Source organism: Drosophila serrata, unplaced genomic scaffold (assembly GCF_035046125.1).
Source record: "Drosophila serrata isolate PLE 108 unplaced genomic scaffold, ASM3504612v1 contig_276, whole genome shotgun sequence".
Taxonomy (NCBI): domain Eukaryota; kingdom Metazoa; phylum Arthropoda; class Insecta; order Diptera; family Drosophilidae; genus Drosophila; species Drosophila serrata.
The window spans coordinates 3,348,697-3,366,533 of NW_028257174.1; the positions used below are offsets into that span (position 1 = coordinate 3,348,697).

Genomic DNA, 17,837 nt, shown 5'->3' on the forward strand with positions numbered 1-17,837 from the left:
AGTCAAACTGGCTCCAAAGTCAAGGCCTTGTTTTTCCTCATTTCCATTGGGCTCATTACGTGACGCGCGGCAAGTGGAAATGGGAAATGCGCTCAAAGTTGTCTGCTTACTTTCATTTTTCTTTGGCTCAAGACAGAGCTTTTCCGTGGAAGCATGCCAAGATCTGTGAGAGATCTGAGCAATATCTGAGAAATAACTAATAAAGCTTTGATAATGAACATGAAATTGAGAGGAAAGCTTTATATTTTTTAGTTATTGATTAAAAAACGATTTAAAAGCTATCTGAAAGTTAAGTTAGGTAAGGTTTAAAATGTTGTTTCAGGTTTATTATATTTAAAATAAATGTTCTAAGACCTTTTGGTAATTGTTTAGATTTGTGTATTATTTTGTTGAAAATTGTTAGGCTTATATACATATTTTATGTTATTTATTGTAACTTATTAATACATTTTTTAAACCATAAACCTATTTCCTACAATTTTCTTTCCTTTATATATATTTGTATTAATTTTTAATATTTTTATTCTATTAATTGACCGCCTTAAAGCGATTTCCTCAACTAACTTAGGCAACTCAATTGCCATGACACCGCCTTTTGCTGAGCTGCAAATGATCCCCCTGCCTAATCCGCAAGACTTTGCTTTCCGTCTACCAAAAAAACATCCCAATCCGGGCCACTGTCAGCAAGTCATAAATCTTCGAGCTCTACGACTGAACTTGATACATCAAAATGTTGGTCAAATTAAATTTTCTTGCTCCATGGTGCATGGATGGTCGTCTTCCATCTACCGTGGATGGATTTTCCCTGGGAGCAGCTGCCAAGTAATTCGTCAAGCTGCTTTTGTCCTCCACCAGCGACTGCCTGTGTTCCTTTAGCTTTATCTCTCGTCTCTGGGTGAGCATTGTGCTAACCAAGCTCCCAAGCTTCCAAGTTTTTCCAGCTCCCTGTCTGCGCTGTCTTTCCTCCCCCCTCGGAAAACCCAGCGAGGCTTGCCTTTCATGTCAACTGCATTTTTCTTTTGCTATGTTGCCTTGTGTTGTGTGCTTGTTGTGTGCGCTTTTTCACTGCTTTAAACCACTTAATGGGTTTTTTTTTCCTATATATATATATATATATGCGGACCTGGCTTAGACGCAGTGGCCGGGGGGGAGGGAGACCATTCATGCTGCAGCTTTCTTGTAGCTTCATTCACAAAGACTTGCAATTCATCAAATCTCGTTAGCCTCGGCTTTTATAGAAAATCTGCAGCTGCTTTTGCTGCTCATGCTTCTGCTCCTCCTGGCTTTTGCTTTATTTTTCGGTCTCCGCCGTTTGCCCGTCGAAGCATTCAGCTGCCACGCCCATGGACACCAAGAGGGCGGTACAGAGGACCCAAAATCCAGCATTCAGCAGCCAGAATCCCGCATTTCCATTTCCATCCTCTTCCCACACCTATATTCTATGTTAGTAGTCATTGACTGGCGAAAAGTCTTTAAGGCAACTTTTGCTGCGCTTAACTTTAAGAGGTTTCCCCCCACACACACACACCACCTGAGCACCTCAGGGGTGCTCCTTTGAGCTAATGAAAAGTGTGTGCGAGTGTGTGAGTGAGTGTCCCAGGATATGGAGTAGAGTGGAGTGGAAAGTGGAGAGGAATCCCGGCAGCTGCAACAGGCAAAAGGAGAGGCGCACCTAAACGAAACTAAACCAAAGCCCCGGCCAAAGGAACTACAATAAACGTGGAGGCCAATGCATTTTTAATGCCAACAACCAAGGGTTCACCTTGCTGGGAAAGAGGAGGAGGTACTGGAGGAGGAAGTACTGAAGGAGGAGGTCCTGGAGAAGAAATGGGAGTAATACGTACAAAGAGGTAGCAGGAGCAGAAGCAGGAGGTCGAGGTGGTGCTTGCCGCATTAATTTTGCAGGCTGGGGGGCAAGACCAACTGCAAGTGGTCACCACTCTGCGATCCGCAAGGATTCAAGCCAGAGAGAGACAGAAAAAGAGGGAGCTCCATTGTCCTGGTCATTTGCACTTAAATTTAAAGTGCGTTGACCAACACTAAAAGGTTTCAAGTGTGGCTAAAGACTGAATACAGAACTTTTAAAAGTGTAGTTAGCCCTTGAAAAAAAAAAAAACAAAATTAAAAATAGCACCAAAACAATCACTTTAAATACTTCAAGTACAATTTCAAATATAAACAGTAATAATACTTAAATGTAAAAAAATTACAAATGATCCTAAGCAACACAGGTTATAAGGAATAGTTTGTAGAAATGCGCGAAAGTGATTTTAAAACATAAAGCTGAGTTTAAATAATTCCTATTTAAGTATTACAAATTATGTGAAGCTATTTTATACATAGATAGCTTTAAAAATACACTCATTACCAACACTGGTTTCTAAAAAAGCCTGTTAAAAATGTCTAAAAATTAGTACAAGCTGAAAATATTACTAAAATAGGAAAATACCTTTTCACAGAGAAGAACAAAACTCTTTACAGTTTGAGAGGTTTTAACAACGCACTTGACCAACACTATACTCAATCCTAGAGCCTCTCCCTTGTTAGCCAGTATTGGACAGGCCATAAAGCTAAGGCCAAGTATGGGCGCATGGCCAAGCACTTTGCTTAAGTGGGTACAAAACCCAACAGCTGCTGTTCCTATAGGATCTCCCTGGAAAAACCTGGCTCATTTACGCAAACCCCTTCTGGCCTCCTGGCCTCCTGGCCTCCTGGCAAAGTGCCCCATATCACGCACAGGCAAACATTGCAGGGACTCCCCGAAAATGCATTCAATTAACAATTTCTCTGGCTCTGCCTCAGGCAACAAAAAAACTTTTGCTAGCTGCTGCAATTGCTAACTGAAAGCAGGAGGCGAAGGCGGTGGAGGCTTTTAATCAAAAACTTGCATTTGCCAAGTGCCAGCAAGCTGGGTAACTTTTTGGCCCAAGTTTTGTGCGGCAACAGAAGTGGGTAAACTTCTACGAATTGTGACGTCGACAAAAGTCAAATCGTGCCGACTGGCAACTAGTATTTGCCACCAGGTTTTACCCACACATGTTCATATATGTATATATTTGCCAAAGGGGTAGGGCAAGTGATGGCAATCAGGAGATGTTCTATGAAATCAAGGAGTTTGCCAACTTAATTTTATAGAAATTCAGTCTTGGAAAATGTTTAAATTAAAGGAAATATATAGGTTTTATGGGATATAAATGAAAATGTTTAATTAAGTTGGTATTTATTAACATTATCATATCTTTTGTTATAATTTTTCAAAACTTAGGGTTTATTTAAACATATTTTGTAGGTAATAATAACTAATTAGAAGGCTTATTTAGAAATTAATTAAAAATTTCTTTACCAAAAGTTTAATATCTAGTTTTTGAAACAATTCGTAGTACATTTTCTTTGCCTGGAAAAATTCCGGAACACTGCCAGTCAGCAAGTGAATGCCGTAAATTGGCAAATGGAAAGCGTGTCCCCCCTCCCAGCTTTTTCACTTTTCCGAAGGCCTTTTTCGCCTCTTTACCCGAAGCTTGATTTCTACTAGGAACTTTTGAATCCCAACTCCTCTAGGCTCCTCCTACCTCGTACCATTTAGCAAAAGTAATTAAGCGTCGATGCGTTTCATTTGTGTTACTTTTCTGGGCAATTACGGCGCAAAAGTTTGTAGTTTTTCTTCTTTTTTTTCGCAGAGCGGCGTAAAATGTTCATTGTTAATTGCAGACGGGACTGGCTCCAATACGTACTATAAAAGTATTATATACAGAGTACTAGCATCGATCCGGTAATGGGTATAGTTTTGTGGCAAAGGCAACAGGTTAGTGTCCTGTCCTATCCCTTCGGATCTGAAAGCTGGAGCATTTCCATCATCATTATGTGGAACCAGGACCGCCGGGGAAATGCCGCAGAGCAATGTGCAAAAAGTGTTTCTCATTAAAAAGTTGTTTCGCAATTTTATTATCCTGTCGTTGGCAGTTGTAGTTGTTATAGTTGCTGCCATCCTCCAGGTGCGCGTTCATTGTCACGAGCTTGAGCTCAAACCGGGGGTGACAATGTCAATAAAGCAAACTTCATAGCAGACTTTACGCCCAACCTCCCACATCAAATTATTTTTAAATTACTTGTAAAAATACAAGGGAGTAGCAGCAGCAGCAGTAGCAGCAACAGCAGCATCATGAAAACTCTCGCAAAAAGTTATAATAATAATAATAATAAGGAATAAAAAAGTAATGGCGAGAACAAAACAAAACCGTTTACGATGCTCCAGGGTGAGTTTTTGGTCCCTGAATCATCGTTTCATAGTTTGGCGAAAACAATTTTCACAGAAATTAAGCCAACTTTTGTTGGGATTTCTACGGTGTGGCTTGCCTTGCTTCATCCATGCTCCCCAGCTCCATGCATATTTGAGCGTTTCATTAGCCGAATCCCAGTCAGGACCAAAGGACTAAAGGAGAGTGTGTGTGGGTCCTTGTTGATGGTGAACAGGTGGTGACCCCAACTAAAGTGGGTATGGCAGAGAGATTAAACGCATGTTGCCTTAATTAATAGAGATTATTCTATGCCGACTAATGCCACATATAAATTATAATTCTCCAAAGGAGAGTTGGAAGTAAATGTTATTCCAAAAACTAGAAACTCTCTTTGCGCTTAAGGGGGGATTTAGCAAAGTATATATTATTACTAACAGATTACTTAGTTTGAGGATTTATTAAATACATTCTGAAGGATTTACCTGCTTTTGCATAATATTAATGCAAACAAGAAAGAAAACTAACATTGGCCCGCCGATTTTCATAAAATGTTATACAAAATTCTATATTAATATCTAATTTCTATAAAGCAAATTTGATTAAAATCTGTTGAAAAGTGGAAAAGTTATAATATTTTTTCTTACAATTTTCCGATCGTTCCTATGGGATATATATCTATATATATAGTCCACCGATTCGTCATGCTCCGATTATATATTAGTAAAATTAAATAGAAAAATAACTCCATAATTTCACTCAAATAGCATAAATTTATTCCAAAACAAATCTTGCACATCTGTGCATATGATTCCCAACTGGTTCTAACTTCCCCGGAACGAAGTGACTGCCGCCAGCCAAGTCTTAGAAAAGTGTTGTGTTACAAAAGTTGAAAGTCATTGTTTATTAGTGTTCAAAGTTAGTAACTGATCTTACATACTTACTGGTCATAGATATTTACTGATCATATTTACTTATTAGTCATACATACTTACTGTTTAAAGTTACTGACTGGTCATCTTACTGATCAGAGTTGCTTCATGTTCATTGATACTTGCTGATCATAGTTAATTACTGATCATAGATACTTACTGATCATAGTTACTTAATGTTCATTGATAATCACTGGTCTTAGATACCTATTATTCAGAGTTACTTACTGGTCATAGATATTCACTGTTCAGAGTTTTGTATACTATAAAATACTGTAAAAAATGAAAAATAATGCAAATCTAATGAAAATGCCAATTCTTATAGTAAAAATGCATTCACATTAATCTAAAACATATAAAGCATATTTATCAGTTATCTTTATTTTATATTAATACCTGTTATTCGTTAATCTAAACCTAACACCAAGTAAACCAGAGATAAGCGATGTCATTTCCGTCCAATCCAATCGATTTTAGGCCCTACTAATTTAGGCTAATTGATAAAAGGCCATAATCATGGTCAGATCCATACTCGAAGTAGAAACCAGAGTCAGAGCCAGAGCCGTCATAGATAATTCAGCATGTAGGCGTTTGTGGTTATCGCAGCCACGCACATGGTGAGAATGATTAGATTGCCGACGCACCATTCCCAGGTGCTAACTTCTAACTGCTATGTGTTCAGTACTGAGTACTTAGATATCACTCAGTGTTTAGTAAGCGACCAAGTATAATGTCAACGAGAGCTGGCTTCGTTCGATTGGCGGTGCTGGTGACGGGGGCATTCTTTTCCCTCCTCCTCCTACTCAGTGCTCTGCAGCGAACGGATGAACTGCGTCCTCCAGCGCCTCTAGGGGGAGCAAGGATAACAGAGACAGCAGCAACACCTCCACCAGTTCATCATCTTACGGAACCCATCAAGGACGAGTTGGTGAGGCAGCTGGAACAAGAGCTCCCGGAATTGGACTATGGCTTCTGGTATCGCTGGGCCAAGCCTATGGGCTATAAAGTAAATGCCACCTGTGCCAAATATCCAGATCCCTTGGATCTGCAGATGCACAACATCTATTGGCAGACATTTCTCAATGGAAATGTCACCTTTCGTCTATATGCCGCTTACTTGGATCAAAGACAGGCTGCTAAGCAGAAGACTGTAAGGATTCTGGTCACTGCCGATCAAATAGCCAATGAATTTCCACCCAGCAAGTGTCAATTGTGGTATGAGAATCACCGAGAACCTATAGTTGTGCCCGTTTCGGAATATCTCAGTGTGTGGGTTAAGGAATGGGGCGATCAACCCCATCTTAACTATCCGCATTTGTTGAGCTGTCCAGTGCCCAGGGAATTGCCTCCAGCCGTGCTGCATTCCCAGCCCAAGACAGTGTCTTTGGTTATACAGCGCTGTGATAAGGCCAGTAATTCCCTGAGGATTAACCAGGAGGTTCCCACAACAACAAAAGTTAATGGTACCAGCAGCACCAGGAGCAGCAGTAATAGCAGCTCCCTTTCCTCTTCCTCCGGCAACCTTAATTTTGGTGTCTGTGTCAAGGGTTTTGATTTCCCTTATTTTGACCTCTCGGAGCGTCTCATTGAATGGTTTGAACTGCAACGTCTCCTGGGTGCCTCAAAGATCTATGCCTACATGTATGATGTGCATCCGGCAGTGCAACGTGTGTTGGATTACTATCAACGTACTGGTTACCTAGAGCTACGACCTCTGACCCTGGCCAACGGTATGCCGCGGTTGAGGCACTACCAACACTTGTTGCTTCAAAAAAGGAAGCTGGAGAAGCGCCTAAACGAATTGATACCCTACAATGATTGCTTCTACCGGAATCTCTACAGACATGACTTTCTGGTCAATGTGGATATCGATGAGGTGATCATGCCCAAGGGGGATAGCCGGAACTGGCAACAGTTGGTCCACAAAGTCTATCAAGAGGAGGAGAAAAAGGGTGGCAAGTGCTCTGGCCGTTTTCCGGCCATTTGCTTCATCAACTCTTATTTCACCAAGGTCCCATCCGAGTTGAGTGACCATGAGGAACAAGCCACCGCTGGAGAGTTATATGTTTTGCAACATACTATGAGATTGGGGAACTACTCGCTCCCAGGACGAGCCACCAAGTGTTTTCACAATGCAAAACTCTCGTTGACCCTGCACAATCACTTTACACTCAAATGGCTGCCAGGAGGCTGTAATCCCCGCACTGTGGACACTTCACTGGCTCAGATGCAACACTATCGGGAACCGGATAATAAATATGAGCTAAGTGATCTGGTTGAGGATCGCAGTATTTGGAAATATGCCAGCGAACTACGTTCAGCTGTGGAGCATGTGTGGCTGCATTTGGACGAGGTGCTGTCCCAGGTCAGTGATGCAGAGGATCAACAGCATCTGGATGAGGCACTTGACCAAGATGGTGAGACCGAAATGGAACAGCCGTCGCTGGCACAGGTCCTGTTGGTACCACCACAACCGGTAACGGGGACAAAACCTCAGGTCGGAAATTAGGTGTTTTTTAATTAGAGTTAATGACTGGTTTAGTTCCTTAAAAGCCTGCTACTTGGTTGTTTCTTGGTCCGTCTGATTTATAGAACTCTGCTTTATTTATAGAATTGGTTACATTAATTTGAGATATTGGATATAGTGTTTGCTTTACAGTCTAAGTTATAGATTTTTACTTAGAAACTTGGTATTCTGTGATTCCTGGGTGGTGTTTTCTCTTCTGAATATTTTATTATTACAAATCTGCTTCCTTTGAAGCCTTGGTCACACTAATTCAAGCACAACAACCCTGTGTTTGCACACATTGTTATTATAAAACAACAGAAACCACTCCAGTAACAGGCTTCTAATCGATGCTTTCGATTATATAACTGATATATATTTATAATCATTTTTTTTTGTATTATTTATTAAATGCCTATTGTTATCTTATAGGAAATAACCTACAAATATATACTCTACTTGATATGTGAAAAAAAAAATTCATAATTAAAAGGACATTATCTGAATCAAGAGCTGATGAAGCTCCTTGACAAATCCATCCATCATTCAGTGGAATTTCGCTTGCAACTTGGAGTTTCCTTCAATGATTGATTGTTCATGGGGGGGAGGACTTTGATTCTTAACGGTAGTACTCCAATTAGACACTACAAAATGTTTATAATCTTATCAAAGCTGAGCATCTGCGTCACAATGTGTGTATATATGCATGCCAGTGCTCATTAGCTGCGAACACAATTCATTAAGAGAGTCAGAAACAGGTGCTCCGAGAGTGATTTCTTAAAGGCGGAAATTTGATTCAGGGAATAACCCATAAAACTATAAAAAATTGTGAAAATTCTTATTGATTGCCATCCGGAAACGTATAAACATGGCAATTGTGTCCAAATTTTGATAATATTTTTTATTGTTTTCCAAGGACATCAAGACATCAGTTTAAAATGGTCTTAACTTATCATTTTCTACTATTAAAATCAATCTTCACTTTTTATTTTGCTGGCTTAAAATATTCCTGAATTATTATCTCATTTATTATTAGTTACCTTTAATCATTAGTTTTTATAAATGTATATTTAATCTTTCCTTGGTCTGAGATATTTTCTATTGAAAACTTAAAGAAATAATTATTTTGAAGCTTGAACTATCTCTGATATGTATCTCACATCAGTTGGAAGGCGACCATGAAGTCAACAATATTTTTTTATTGATTTATAATTTCAATTAACCATATATTTCTATGGAAGAATAGCCGCGATATGCTTTTCTGGATTGATAAGGCTTCTTCCTCTCTCTTTCTCACTCGATCGAACCTTATCGAATACCAAATGTGAGTTATTTTTGACATAAACAAGTACTAATAAGTAATCGGGAAATCCACAGCCAAAATAACTCTGCATTTACCCAGAGTAGGTGTTATAATATAATATGATATGGTGTTTATTTCCCCTTCAAGGCAGAAGTGTCCATTAATTTTTTTTGGCTTGCTAAAACCACATATTAATCCAGCTTATCATGAGCTATTATTCATGCTGCTGGTATTACGGCTACAGCTTATCTTAGTTGATATCATAGAGAGGCTAATTTAGTGTTTATATATATTTTTTTTTTGGGAGGTTTCTACATGGTATTATACTTGGATCTGATAAACAAAAGAAGTGAGTTTGTGTATAATGAAAGCCTGAAAGTATACTCGAGCTTGGGTAGCGTTTTTAGGTTGTTGATGATGGTTTTTGGGGGGCAAAGCCAAATCATTGATGGTTTGAGGTTTAAAAGAAGTACTAATAGAATAAATTATGATTTAATATAGACTGGGAATATGTTTAAAGAATTTACTTAGATTTATTCAAGAGTTATTCCAGAGTAACTAACTCTTAATCTTACTCTACCAACCTTACTAATGCCTGAGTCGGCTTTAATTACTTGATAATTAAAGCCAAACTCACTCATAGTTTATATAGGTTCTTAACATCTGTTTTGATTTCATTAAGGTAAACTCTTCAATATAATTTAACCAAATTTGACTTAAAAACTTAATCAGTTACATATTAATCATTTGTCATTTAGACTCTATGAATATTCTACACAATACTTTACTTTCAAGATTTATTAAAAGTATCTCCCAGATATATCTTAAAACTTTTATTACTAAGTTATCATTTTCATAAAGAGAACTTTAGAAAATTGTAACTATTAAGTTACTATTTTATAAAAGGTGCAAGTGTTTTTTAGTCATTAAAACTAATTAACCTTATCAAACCGCTTGATAAAAGCTGCTCCTCCTTGGCAACGATAAAAATTATGAAATGGCTTCCAAACAGCGATAAAAAATGTTTCTCAGATAAGGAAATCGAAATGGTAATATTCCATACTACAACAAAAAGCAATGATAAAATTCTAAAACTGTGCCATAAATAAATAACCGCCACTGTAAAGGTCGAATTCCACAAGAATATTCATTTCAGTTTCTTCAGAAAAAACTTCAATATCTGATGATATCATATATCATATGTATTTATCCCCCAACCCAATTGGACATTCCTCAGTTTGTAGCTGGTGTTTTGCTGCGTTCCTCGTAATCTCGTTTATTATAAGCTCAATTCCTTGCGAGACATTAAATTATATGGCACCGATACTTGCGACCAGTGACCACTATTTCTTAAACAAACAAAAAAAAAACAAAAAGAACCTAGGTAATAGGTAATATACAGTCGCTTCTTATCAAAAGAATCGCTATCGGCATGAACACACTCATACACACACAGAGTCCAGGGTTAGCGAATTCAAGGACGTACCAGGAGCAACATGGCACCCATCAAAGGCGCCGCAATGCTCCAGGTAAGTCCTGCGGCTCCTCCTCCAGTACTATTGCCAGCGGCAGCCATCAAAATGGGTTTCTCATTGGCACGGGCATTCATCCAGGCCTGACAATCAGTCTCATTCTTAACAAATCGAAAGATTGACTGAACAATATTGGCCGGAGTGATCTCCGAACATTGCTCCAGATGATGCAGGACACAGGCCTCGAAACGCTGCAGGTCAACACAATGTGTGGGCGAGAACAATAGCTCGGGGCTGCTCATCAAATCCGGCACTTTGCCATCCTTGGGTATATACTGATGGAAGGATTGATTGAGGCAATTGCTAATGGCCTCCTTATTGGCATCTAGACACTCGGGTCCCTGTTCGGCCACAAAGAGTGCAATCTGATCACCGCCACGGGAGCAGGCAAAGCCCAGTAGGGCGGCTCCAATGCGAGAAACTGTCTCCTGATGACGCTTCTCCTCGGCGGTGAGACAGTGCTGAGCCTTCTCATTGAACTCCTTGACACAGGCCTCTGCCTCGGGTGCCTTTTGGCAATATTTGTGGAAAACAGTATCCAATTCACCTTGCGGTTTGGCCTGTTCCATTTCCTCCTGCAGGGCAGTGAGATTGGCCACACCACTGATGCAGGCACTCATTTTGGCTGCCGCTTTCTCGATATCCTCATAAAAGGTGGCATTATCCTTGCCACTCACCTTTTTGCATTTTTCGCGATACATGCGCTTGATGTCCTCTGGAAAAAGGGAGATGAATGTTATTAAATACAAGTTGGTTTCAGTTAAAGAACCTTAGAGAGTTTCTAATTCTGCTTTTTAGTATAATTTTCTATAAGCTAGAGTTATTAATCTCTGCAGAGAGTTAACTATTTTTTTCTATATCATCTGGAAAAAGGGAAATGAATATTATTAATTACAAAATGGTTTAGGTTTAAGAACCTTCGAAAATGATTTCTAGTTTCTAGTTCTGGTTTTTAGTAAAATTTTCTATAACTTAAAGTTATTAATCTCTTCAGAGATTATTCTTTCTATAGTTTATATTTGTTATAATCTTTTTCCAATTGTTATATCACTCACCCACACTGACATTGGTGTTGCGATATTCCGGTGGCAGGAATTGGGCCGAGAGTCCTCCCAGCTGGCTGGGATCTAGCTTGGTGGCTCCACCGGATGCAGTTCCTGCCGGCGTGGCCTGTGCCTCCAGGAGCATGGCTCCCATGGCGGCCATTAGGCAAAGGGCCATCATGGCGTATTTATTCATGATGTCTGCCGAGGATTACAGAGAGAGAGAGAGAGCAGGGAGAGAGAGAGCTGGGAGAGAGAGTGCTGGCAGAGAGAGCTGGGAGAGAGAGAACGATCGCTGTTCGGTGGTTCGTCCGTTGGATCCAACTGTGTTTGAGTGATGGCCGCGAGTGAATGAATCCGCTGCTCCGTCGTTTAGGCTTCCCGAGCGATGAGACGCTACCCGGAACAGTGGGACAAAGGTGTTAAAATATTGCTTAAATCGTTTCCCTCTATCGGTGCCACCTCATACATTTAGTAATTTTTTTTTTATTTTTAGGGGGTAGGTTATCTTTATCGATATCGGCTATCTTATCGTGTGCGCTTGGGCTTATGTTCTTTCACTTTTTTAAAGCTGATTAATCAATCTATATATACCATACATATGTCCGGCGTATTAAGTATACATTTGCATGCAATTGCATCATAGTTTTGATTCGGTTTTTTACTGAGTAATATAATTAACGCGAAAAAATTGAGGTGTTTAGCTTAAAAACAAAGTTTGATTCATATTAAAGCTTTGTTATGGCAGAATTTTTACAAGTAAAAATAATGAATAATAATGAATAAATGAGTTTCCACAATTTCGGGAAATAAAATGATGCATATAATACATTTTTTTTCAGAAAAAATATATTTGTTAATAATTTCTATATTTTTTGACTTATAAATTTTAAAGGAGTCATTTTCGACCCCATAAAGTATATATATTCTTGATCAGCATGAAAAGCCGAGTCGATCTAGCCGTCTTCTGCAGAAAAAAATAATGTTACAAATTTTTACAATTTTTTAAGGGCTAACATCGTTAAAATTGACAAAAAAAAAATGTTAAAATTTGGAACTCTCTAAAATGTTAAATTGAGTATGTAAATTTATTAACCTAATAAAAACTAACTTGGGACAGCTTTTCGAATTAAAATTAAAGCATTTTTGGCTTAGTTAAGAGTTTTTAAAGTTAAGATTTCTAGAAAAAAATTGACATATAAAAATATAGATAAATATCTTCTCAAAAATAGTATTTTAATTTTAGTCAGACGATTGTAACGATGCGAAGGAGTCATTTCCGACCCTATAAATCATATATATTCTTGATCAGCATCAACAGCCGAGTCGATCTAGCTATGTACGACAAAAATTCAATTTTTTCAAAATTAAAACATTTTTTTTGAGGTGTTCATCTTTAAAATTGTCAATAGAAAATAGACGAAAATTTTAATTTAAAAAAATATTATATTGAGTAAGCAGATTTATTTATCAACAAAAAACTAGCATAGAACAGCTTTCCAAATTGAAATTAAATCATTTTTGGCTTAGTTATGATATTTTAAAAACTCGGATTTGTCCAAAAAACTATCATATAAAAAAGTATCGAATTAAGGGCCTATAATGCAAATATTTTAGGTGTTATTTTGATATATCAAGGACAAAAGACTTATCAGATATTTTTCCCCATAAAAATGGTAATTAATACAAATAAAAAGTTGGAAAACTTGGCATTATTTTAACATGTTATTTACATTTTAAAATTTTAAATATATATATTTTTAATTCCACTTATTTTTTTGCCCCCTTATTACACTGTGCAATCTTAGTTCGGGCTTTTGTTCAATCAGCCGACAGTGACATCATTCACACTTCGGCCACGCGACGTCTTTCTGAGTGTATGAGTTCCATTTCCGACCTGCCATGAGTATATATTGGTAAGGGGGCAAAGTTTTTCCGGCAGTTACAAGAAACTGATAACTCTGCCAGCAGTGACGATGATGATAATGCCGTGATTCATACATCATTGAATATCGGTTTTAAGAATCCGAGACAAATTGTAAATTTGCTAAAAATCTTTGTGTATATATAATGTATATTGGTTTCGACACTTTTAGTGTGTGAAGCCAGTGTCCTCGGATATCTTATCGCTGGTTATAAGCAATATTTATGTAGGCAGTCGGTCGCTATCGCAATTGCCGTCGGTTTTATGTTCTGTTCTTTGTCTGTGTTTACCTGACATCGATGGGAATATTGTGAGGGGTATATACTGTTTACCCGGGATTTTAAAAGAAAGCCCCACCTTGTTTTAGTCATTATTTGGACTAAAAGTCCATAACCCGACTTTTTGGAGGAAAAAATTCAAAGAAATAGCTGGGTTATATCACTTTCTGAGGTATTATTTTGCTAGAATTTTATTGTGAGAGTTTAACTTTCGAAATTACTAAGCAATGTATGCCTTAAAGTTAATAGTATTTTTGTTATTTTGACTACTATTTAATATATAATATATTTTTGTTAGGTAATCTTTGATTATAGATAAACTTTTCTTCAGAATCAAGTAACTGCCTGCTCAGTAAAACGCTTTTACTAGAACCCTTAGGGATTTTTCTTGCCTATTTCCCATAAATACTATAAAAATGTATGCCAAAATTGGTATAGTACATTCTTTAACTGTTTCAGTAGCCTCTTTTTATATAGTTATACAATATCTCTTTGATTTCCCAATCTCTAAATCACCTTTATAACGTATATTTATATTGTTTCATAAATCCTACGTTTACAGAATTCATTTGCATATCTCTAAGCTTATTATTACTGCAATTAAAGGCAGAGTATACCTAGAAATTATGCCTCCTTTAATCCGTATGCAATTAGTAAGTCGGAGAACAGGTATTTGTTTATATCGGCCACTGACGGGTAACACTAGAGCTTAAACGTTGTGCGATTGCGTTGACTCGACAATCTGTCACCGCCACCGCACACAGCAACAGCAAAAATAAAAAATTAAGAACAAAAAAATAATAATAAATAAAAATAAGTAAAGAACAAAGGCAATGGGTATGGGTATCTGAGAGAGATCGGGAACTAAGTTTTACCGATCGATTTGCAGTGTCAGCGGAATATTCAATTGTTTTGTGTCGGTTTCAGGTGACTCTTTATTTGTTTGTAGTTCTCCGTTCTCTCTTTCTCAATGGATTTCCTCATAATCCCATTTAGCGGGAAATCCGAGAAAAACCCACGCACGCATAAAGATTCTCTCTACAATTTGAGCTTGGACTAATTTTAATTGCTCAATGCTATGCTCGGTGCTTGAGCAATTCAACTTTGACTTACATTCCGAGTGTACATGAAACCGGTTTGCATAACGTTAAATCCATCATCGCACCACCGAACCACCGAACTTGAAAACCACCAAGCACAGTGGGCAAAGTTCGCGGTATTGGCGACGTAACAAACTGATAAGGTATTATCGCTGTGGAGTATGAATGAAATAAATGAAGGCGAAGTGCAATATTTTAGAACAATGGAAATTCTGCCGGAAAATACCTCACAAAGTCATCAGATTTGTATTCTTTTCGAACAATCCCAAGCTAAATTTCTCATATACAAGGCAAAGTTCAGGGCTTTAAGTTGAATATGTTAAGGGCTAAAATAGCAAAGATCTTAATTAGAAATAAAAATGTTATTATGATAAATGGGGTTAAAAAGGCAGACTATAAAGGAAATAACTGAAACCAGAATATAATATAATATGAAATGAATAAGAAAAAGCATTCGCAACTAAAACAGGATTTTAAATATAGTAAAAAATATTGAAAAAATATATAAATATTTATGTATTAGAAAGGGTTAGAGAAACTAGAAAGGATAAGGGGAAAGATCAACTTACAGGAAATAATGGAAAACATAAAAAAATTTATAAATTTTACCCAGACTTAATTAATCATTTAAAAAATATTCAGCTAATCAAGCTCAGAGTTTGAAAATGCAAACTTTTTATGGATTTCCTGAACCAAGAAAGATGTCATAATACGAAATTGATAAGAAATTGATTTAAATATATATAACCATACCAATATATCTAAAAGTATGTGAAGAAATCTTACCTAAGACCCCACAAAAAGCAGTATACTTTTAAGAAGAAACACTTCTCTAAACTAAAAGTAAAGAAACTGCATACTTTAAGCAAAACAAGCAAATTCAAATGAAGCTAAAACTGCTTGAAAGAGATAAGAGATTAATGTGAGTAAAAAAACTCTGAGAATAATTGAGTGGAATGAAGGAATAAAGTAACAATTTAATGGTTAAAATGGTGAAAGAGGCAATAAGAAATAAACTGCAATAACCGGCAATCATAATTATGGCTAAGGAATTTCTAATATCGCGTATACGCCATGCTGGACGCACTCAAGCATCGATGTGGATGAGCTGCTTATGAAGCCAAACAAATCCCTGGGCATCCTATTCCCTGACCCATCTCGGCTAGAAAATTTTGCGGCAACTGCATAACCAAAATGAAAGCAAATGTTACCCAGTGAATAGAAGACCATCATCATCCTACCCATTTCCCAGTCTTCTCTGTTTCCTCCCGCTTCCAGCTGCTTTTCTTCTGTATGCCAGTGCCTTAATCAGACATCGCCAAGGACTCCGGAGGGAGGCTGGAGGAGAATTGCTGCTGCTGCTCCGGCTTCTACTCCTGGCTGCTGTTTGCCTTGCTGGCTGCTTTATGAGCTTAGTCCGTGTGCTTTACTACCCAATTAAGCTAGGAAATACATTTAGCAAACTAATGAATTATAAACACACACATATACACACGAGCACAGGCCAGGAAAAATACATGGGGGGGAAAATCGAAAAAGTATAGAGAGGGTCAGACCTGGTGATGCCCTCCCGAAAGTATGCCAGTGATTTTGATCCAAGTCTATGCTTGTATATATATATATTCGACATGTTACGAAGGTTTTTGAATATGTACATATTCTCATGAACAATTTTGTAACTTACTAAATAAAACTTATTCCATACTCTACTTAGGTATGGTCTTTGAGAAGCGCATAGAAAGGCTTTGATTTGCTCGTTCTGTATTTACACTCTTTGAGAAGCGTGTAGAGGGGCTCTGATTTACTCTTCCTCTCTCTGATTCACTCTCTCTCGCTGTCACTCTAACAAAACTCTTTGAGAATTGCGTAGAGGGGCTCTGATTTATTCTACTTCTCGCTTCCTTTGTCTCTCTGATTTACTCTATCTCGCTGTCTCTCTGTCTAAAATCGTTGAGAAGCGTGTAGAGCGGTTCTGATTTTCGCTCTCCCCTAGCTTAACTCTCTGAGAAGCGCATATATATGTATGTATTCACCATCTAAACTCCTTGAGAGGCTCTCGCTCACTTTCTATCTAAACTCTTTGAGAAGCCCATAGAGAAGCTCTTTCCACAGGCTAAAGTTTTTGAGAATCTCATAGAGAGGCGCTGATTTAACGCTAAACCAAGTATACTCCTTTCGCGTGGGTGGAAAATCCTACAACCTGAAACCGAAACCTACTATCCCCGCACACAAATCCACTCACCTAGCAGAGAGCTCTGCTTGTTGGCAACTATTTAAATATTCCAGATTCCACACGGAACCAGTTAACTTTCCTCTTCGTTAGGTAGTTCGCCCATCCACCGTCAGTGAGTGAGTTTGGAATCAAACATGCTCCAACCCTGCGCTACCCTGGAGCCCATGCCCTATCCTGTGTGCCGTGCCTGCAACGCTGTATCCTTTTAAATGAAATTAAGCTAATTTGGGAAACAGGCAGCGCGTCATCGTGGTCCGGGGGAATGGATACGGCAACCGGCAAAACCGGCAACTGGCAACGGAACTCATTCTCGCCGTGGAGTTTAATTCAATGTTGAGGAAGGCCAGGGTATGAAGCTCATGCATATGCAGGCCCCATTCTGCGTGCCAAATCAAAGTTGCCCCACATATACTGTGTGTGTGTGTGTTAGCCATTTGCAACACATGCCGCACGTCTACCTCTCTCTACCTGTATTGTAATTTATTATCCTGCATGGCAAAAAGGATTTTCATCAATTAATCATGCCGTGCGATGCTACTGCAGCTAGATAACACTAACGCAACGTTACTCTCTTGTCCATTGTCCTTTGTCCGTTTAGACAGAATTTAAGCCCCAAGTCCTCCTCCACCCTCATTGAACAAAAGGCTAAGAAAAGCCAAGACCATGCCCCCAAGGCCTGAGTTATGGACCACAAAACTGATAAATTAGTGCCAGGGCAAGTGGGCTAGGGTCAAAAGGTGACACGAAGCACGAA

The 17,837-nt window shown here is 38.3% G+C and overlaps 2 protein-coding genes across 2 annotated transcripts; one reads left to right on the forward strand and one right to left on the reverse strand.

Annotated features, from left to right (window-relative positions):
* Nucleotides 1-5,890: 5,890 nt before the first annotated feature.
* LOC110180553 (uncharacterized) lies at nucleotides 5,891-9,797 on the forward strand. The gene has a single exon (XM_020948248.2). The coding sequence runs from the start codon at nucleotides 5,895-5,897 to the stop codon at nucleotides 7,671-7,673; it is 1,779 nt and encodes a 592-aa protein (XP_020803907.1). The 5' UTR covers nucleotides 5,891-5,894; the 3' UTR covers nucleotides 7,674-9,797.
* Nucleotides 9,798-10,223: 426 nt separating this feature from the next.
* LOC110180538 (27 kDa hemolymph protein) lies at nucleotides 10,224-14,497 on the reverse strand. The gene is made up of 2 exons (XM_020948228.2): nucleotides 11,561-14,497; nucleotides 10,224-11,220 (listed from the first exon to the last, which is right to left on the reverse strand). Exons 1-2 carry the CDS (start codon nucleotides 11,742-11,744, stop codon nucleotides 10,448-10,450), a joined length of 957 nt encoding a protein of 318 aa, XP_020803887.2. The 5' UTR covers nucleotides 11,745-14,497; the 3' UTR covers nucleotides 10,224-10,447.
* Nucleotides 14,498-17,837: the final 3,340 nt, after the last annotated feature.

Bases quoted from the DNA above. Each gene is read 5' to 3' on its own strand.
- LOC110180538 (XM_020948228.2), bottom strand. From the start codon at position 11,744: ATGAATAAATACGCCATGATGGCCCTTTGCCTAATGGCCGCCATGGGA. The intron at 11,221-11,560 runs GTGAGTGATATA...CCCTTTTTCCAG, and splicing joins CAACACCAATGTCAGTGTGG to AGGACATCAAGCGCATGTAT.
- LOC110180553 (XM_020948248.2), top strand. From the start codon at position 5,895: ATGTCAACGAGAGCTGGCTTCGTTCGATTGGCGGTGCTGGTGACGGGG.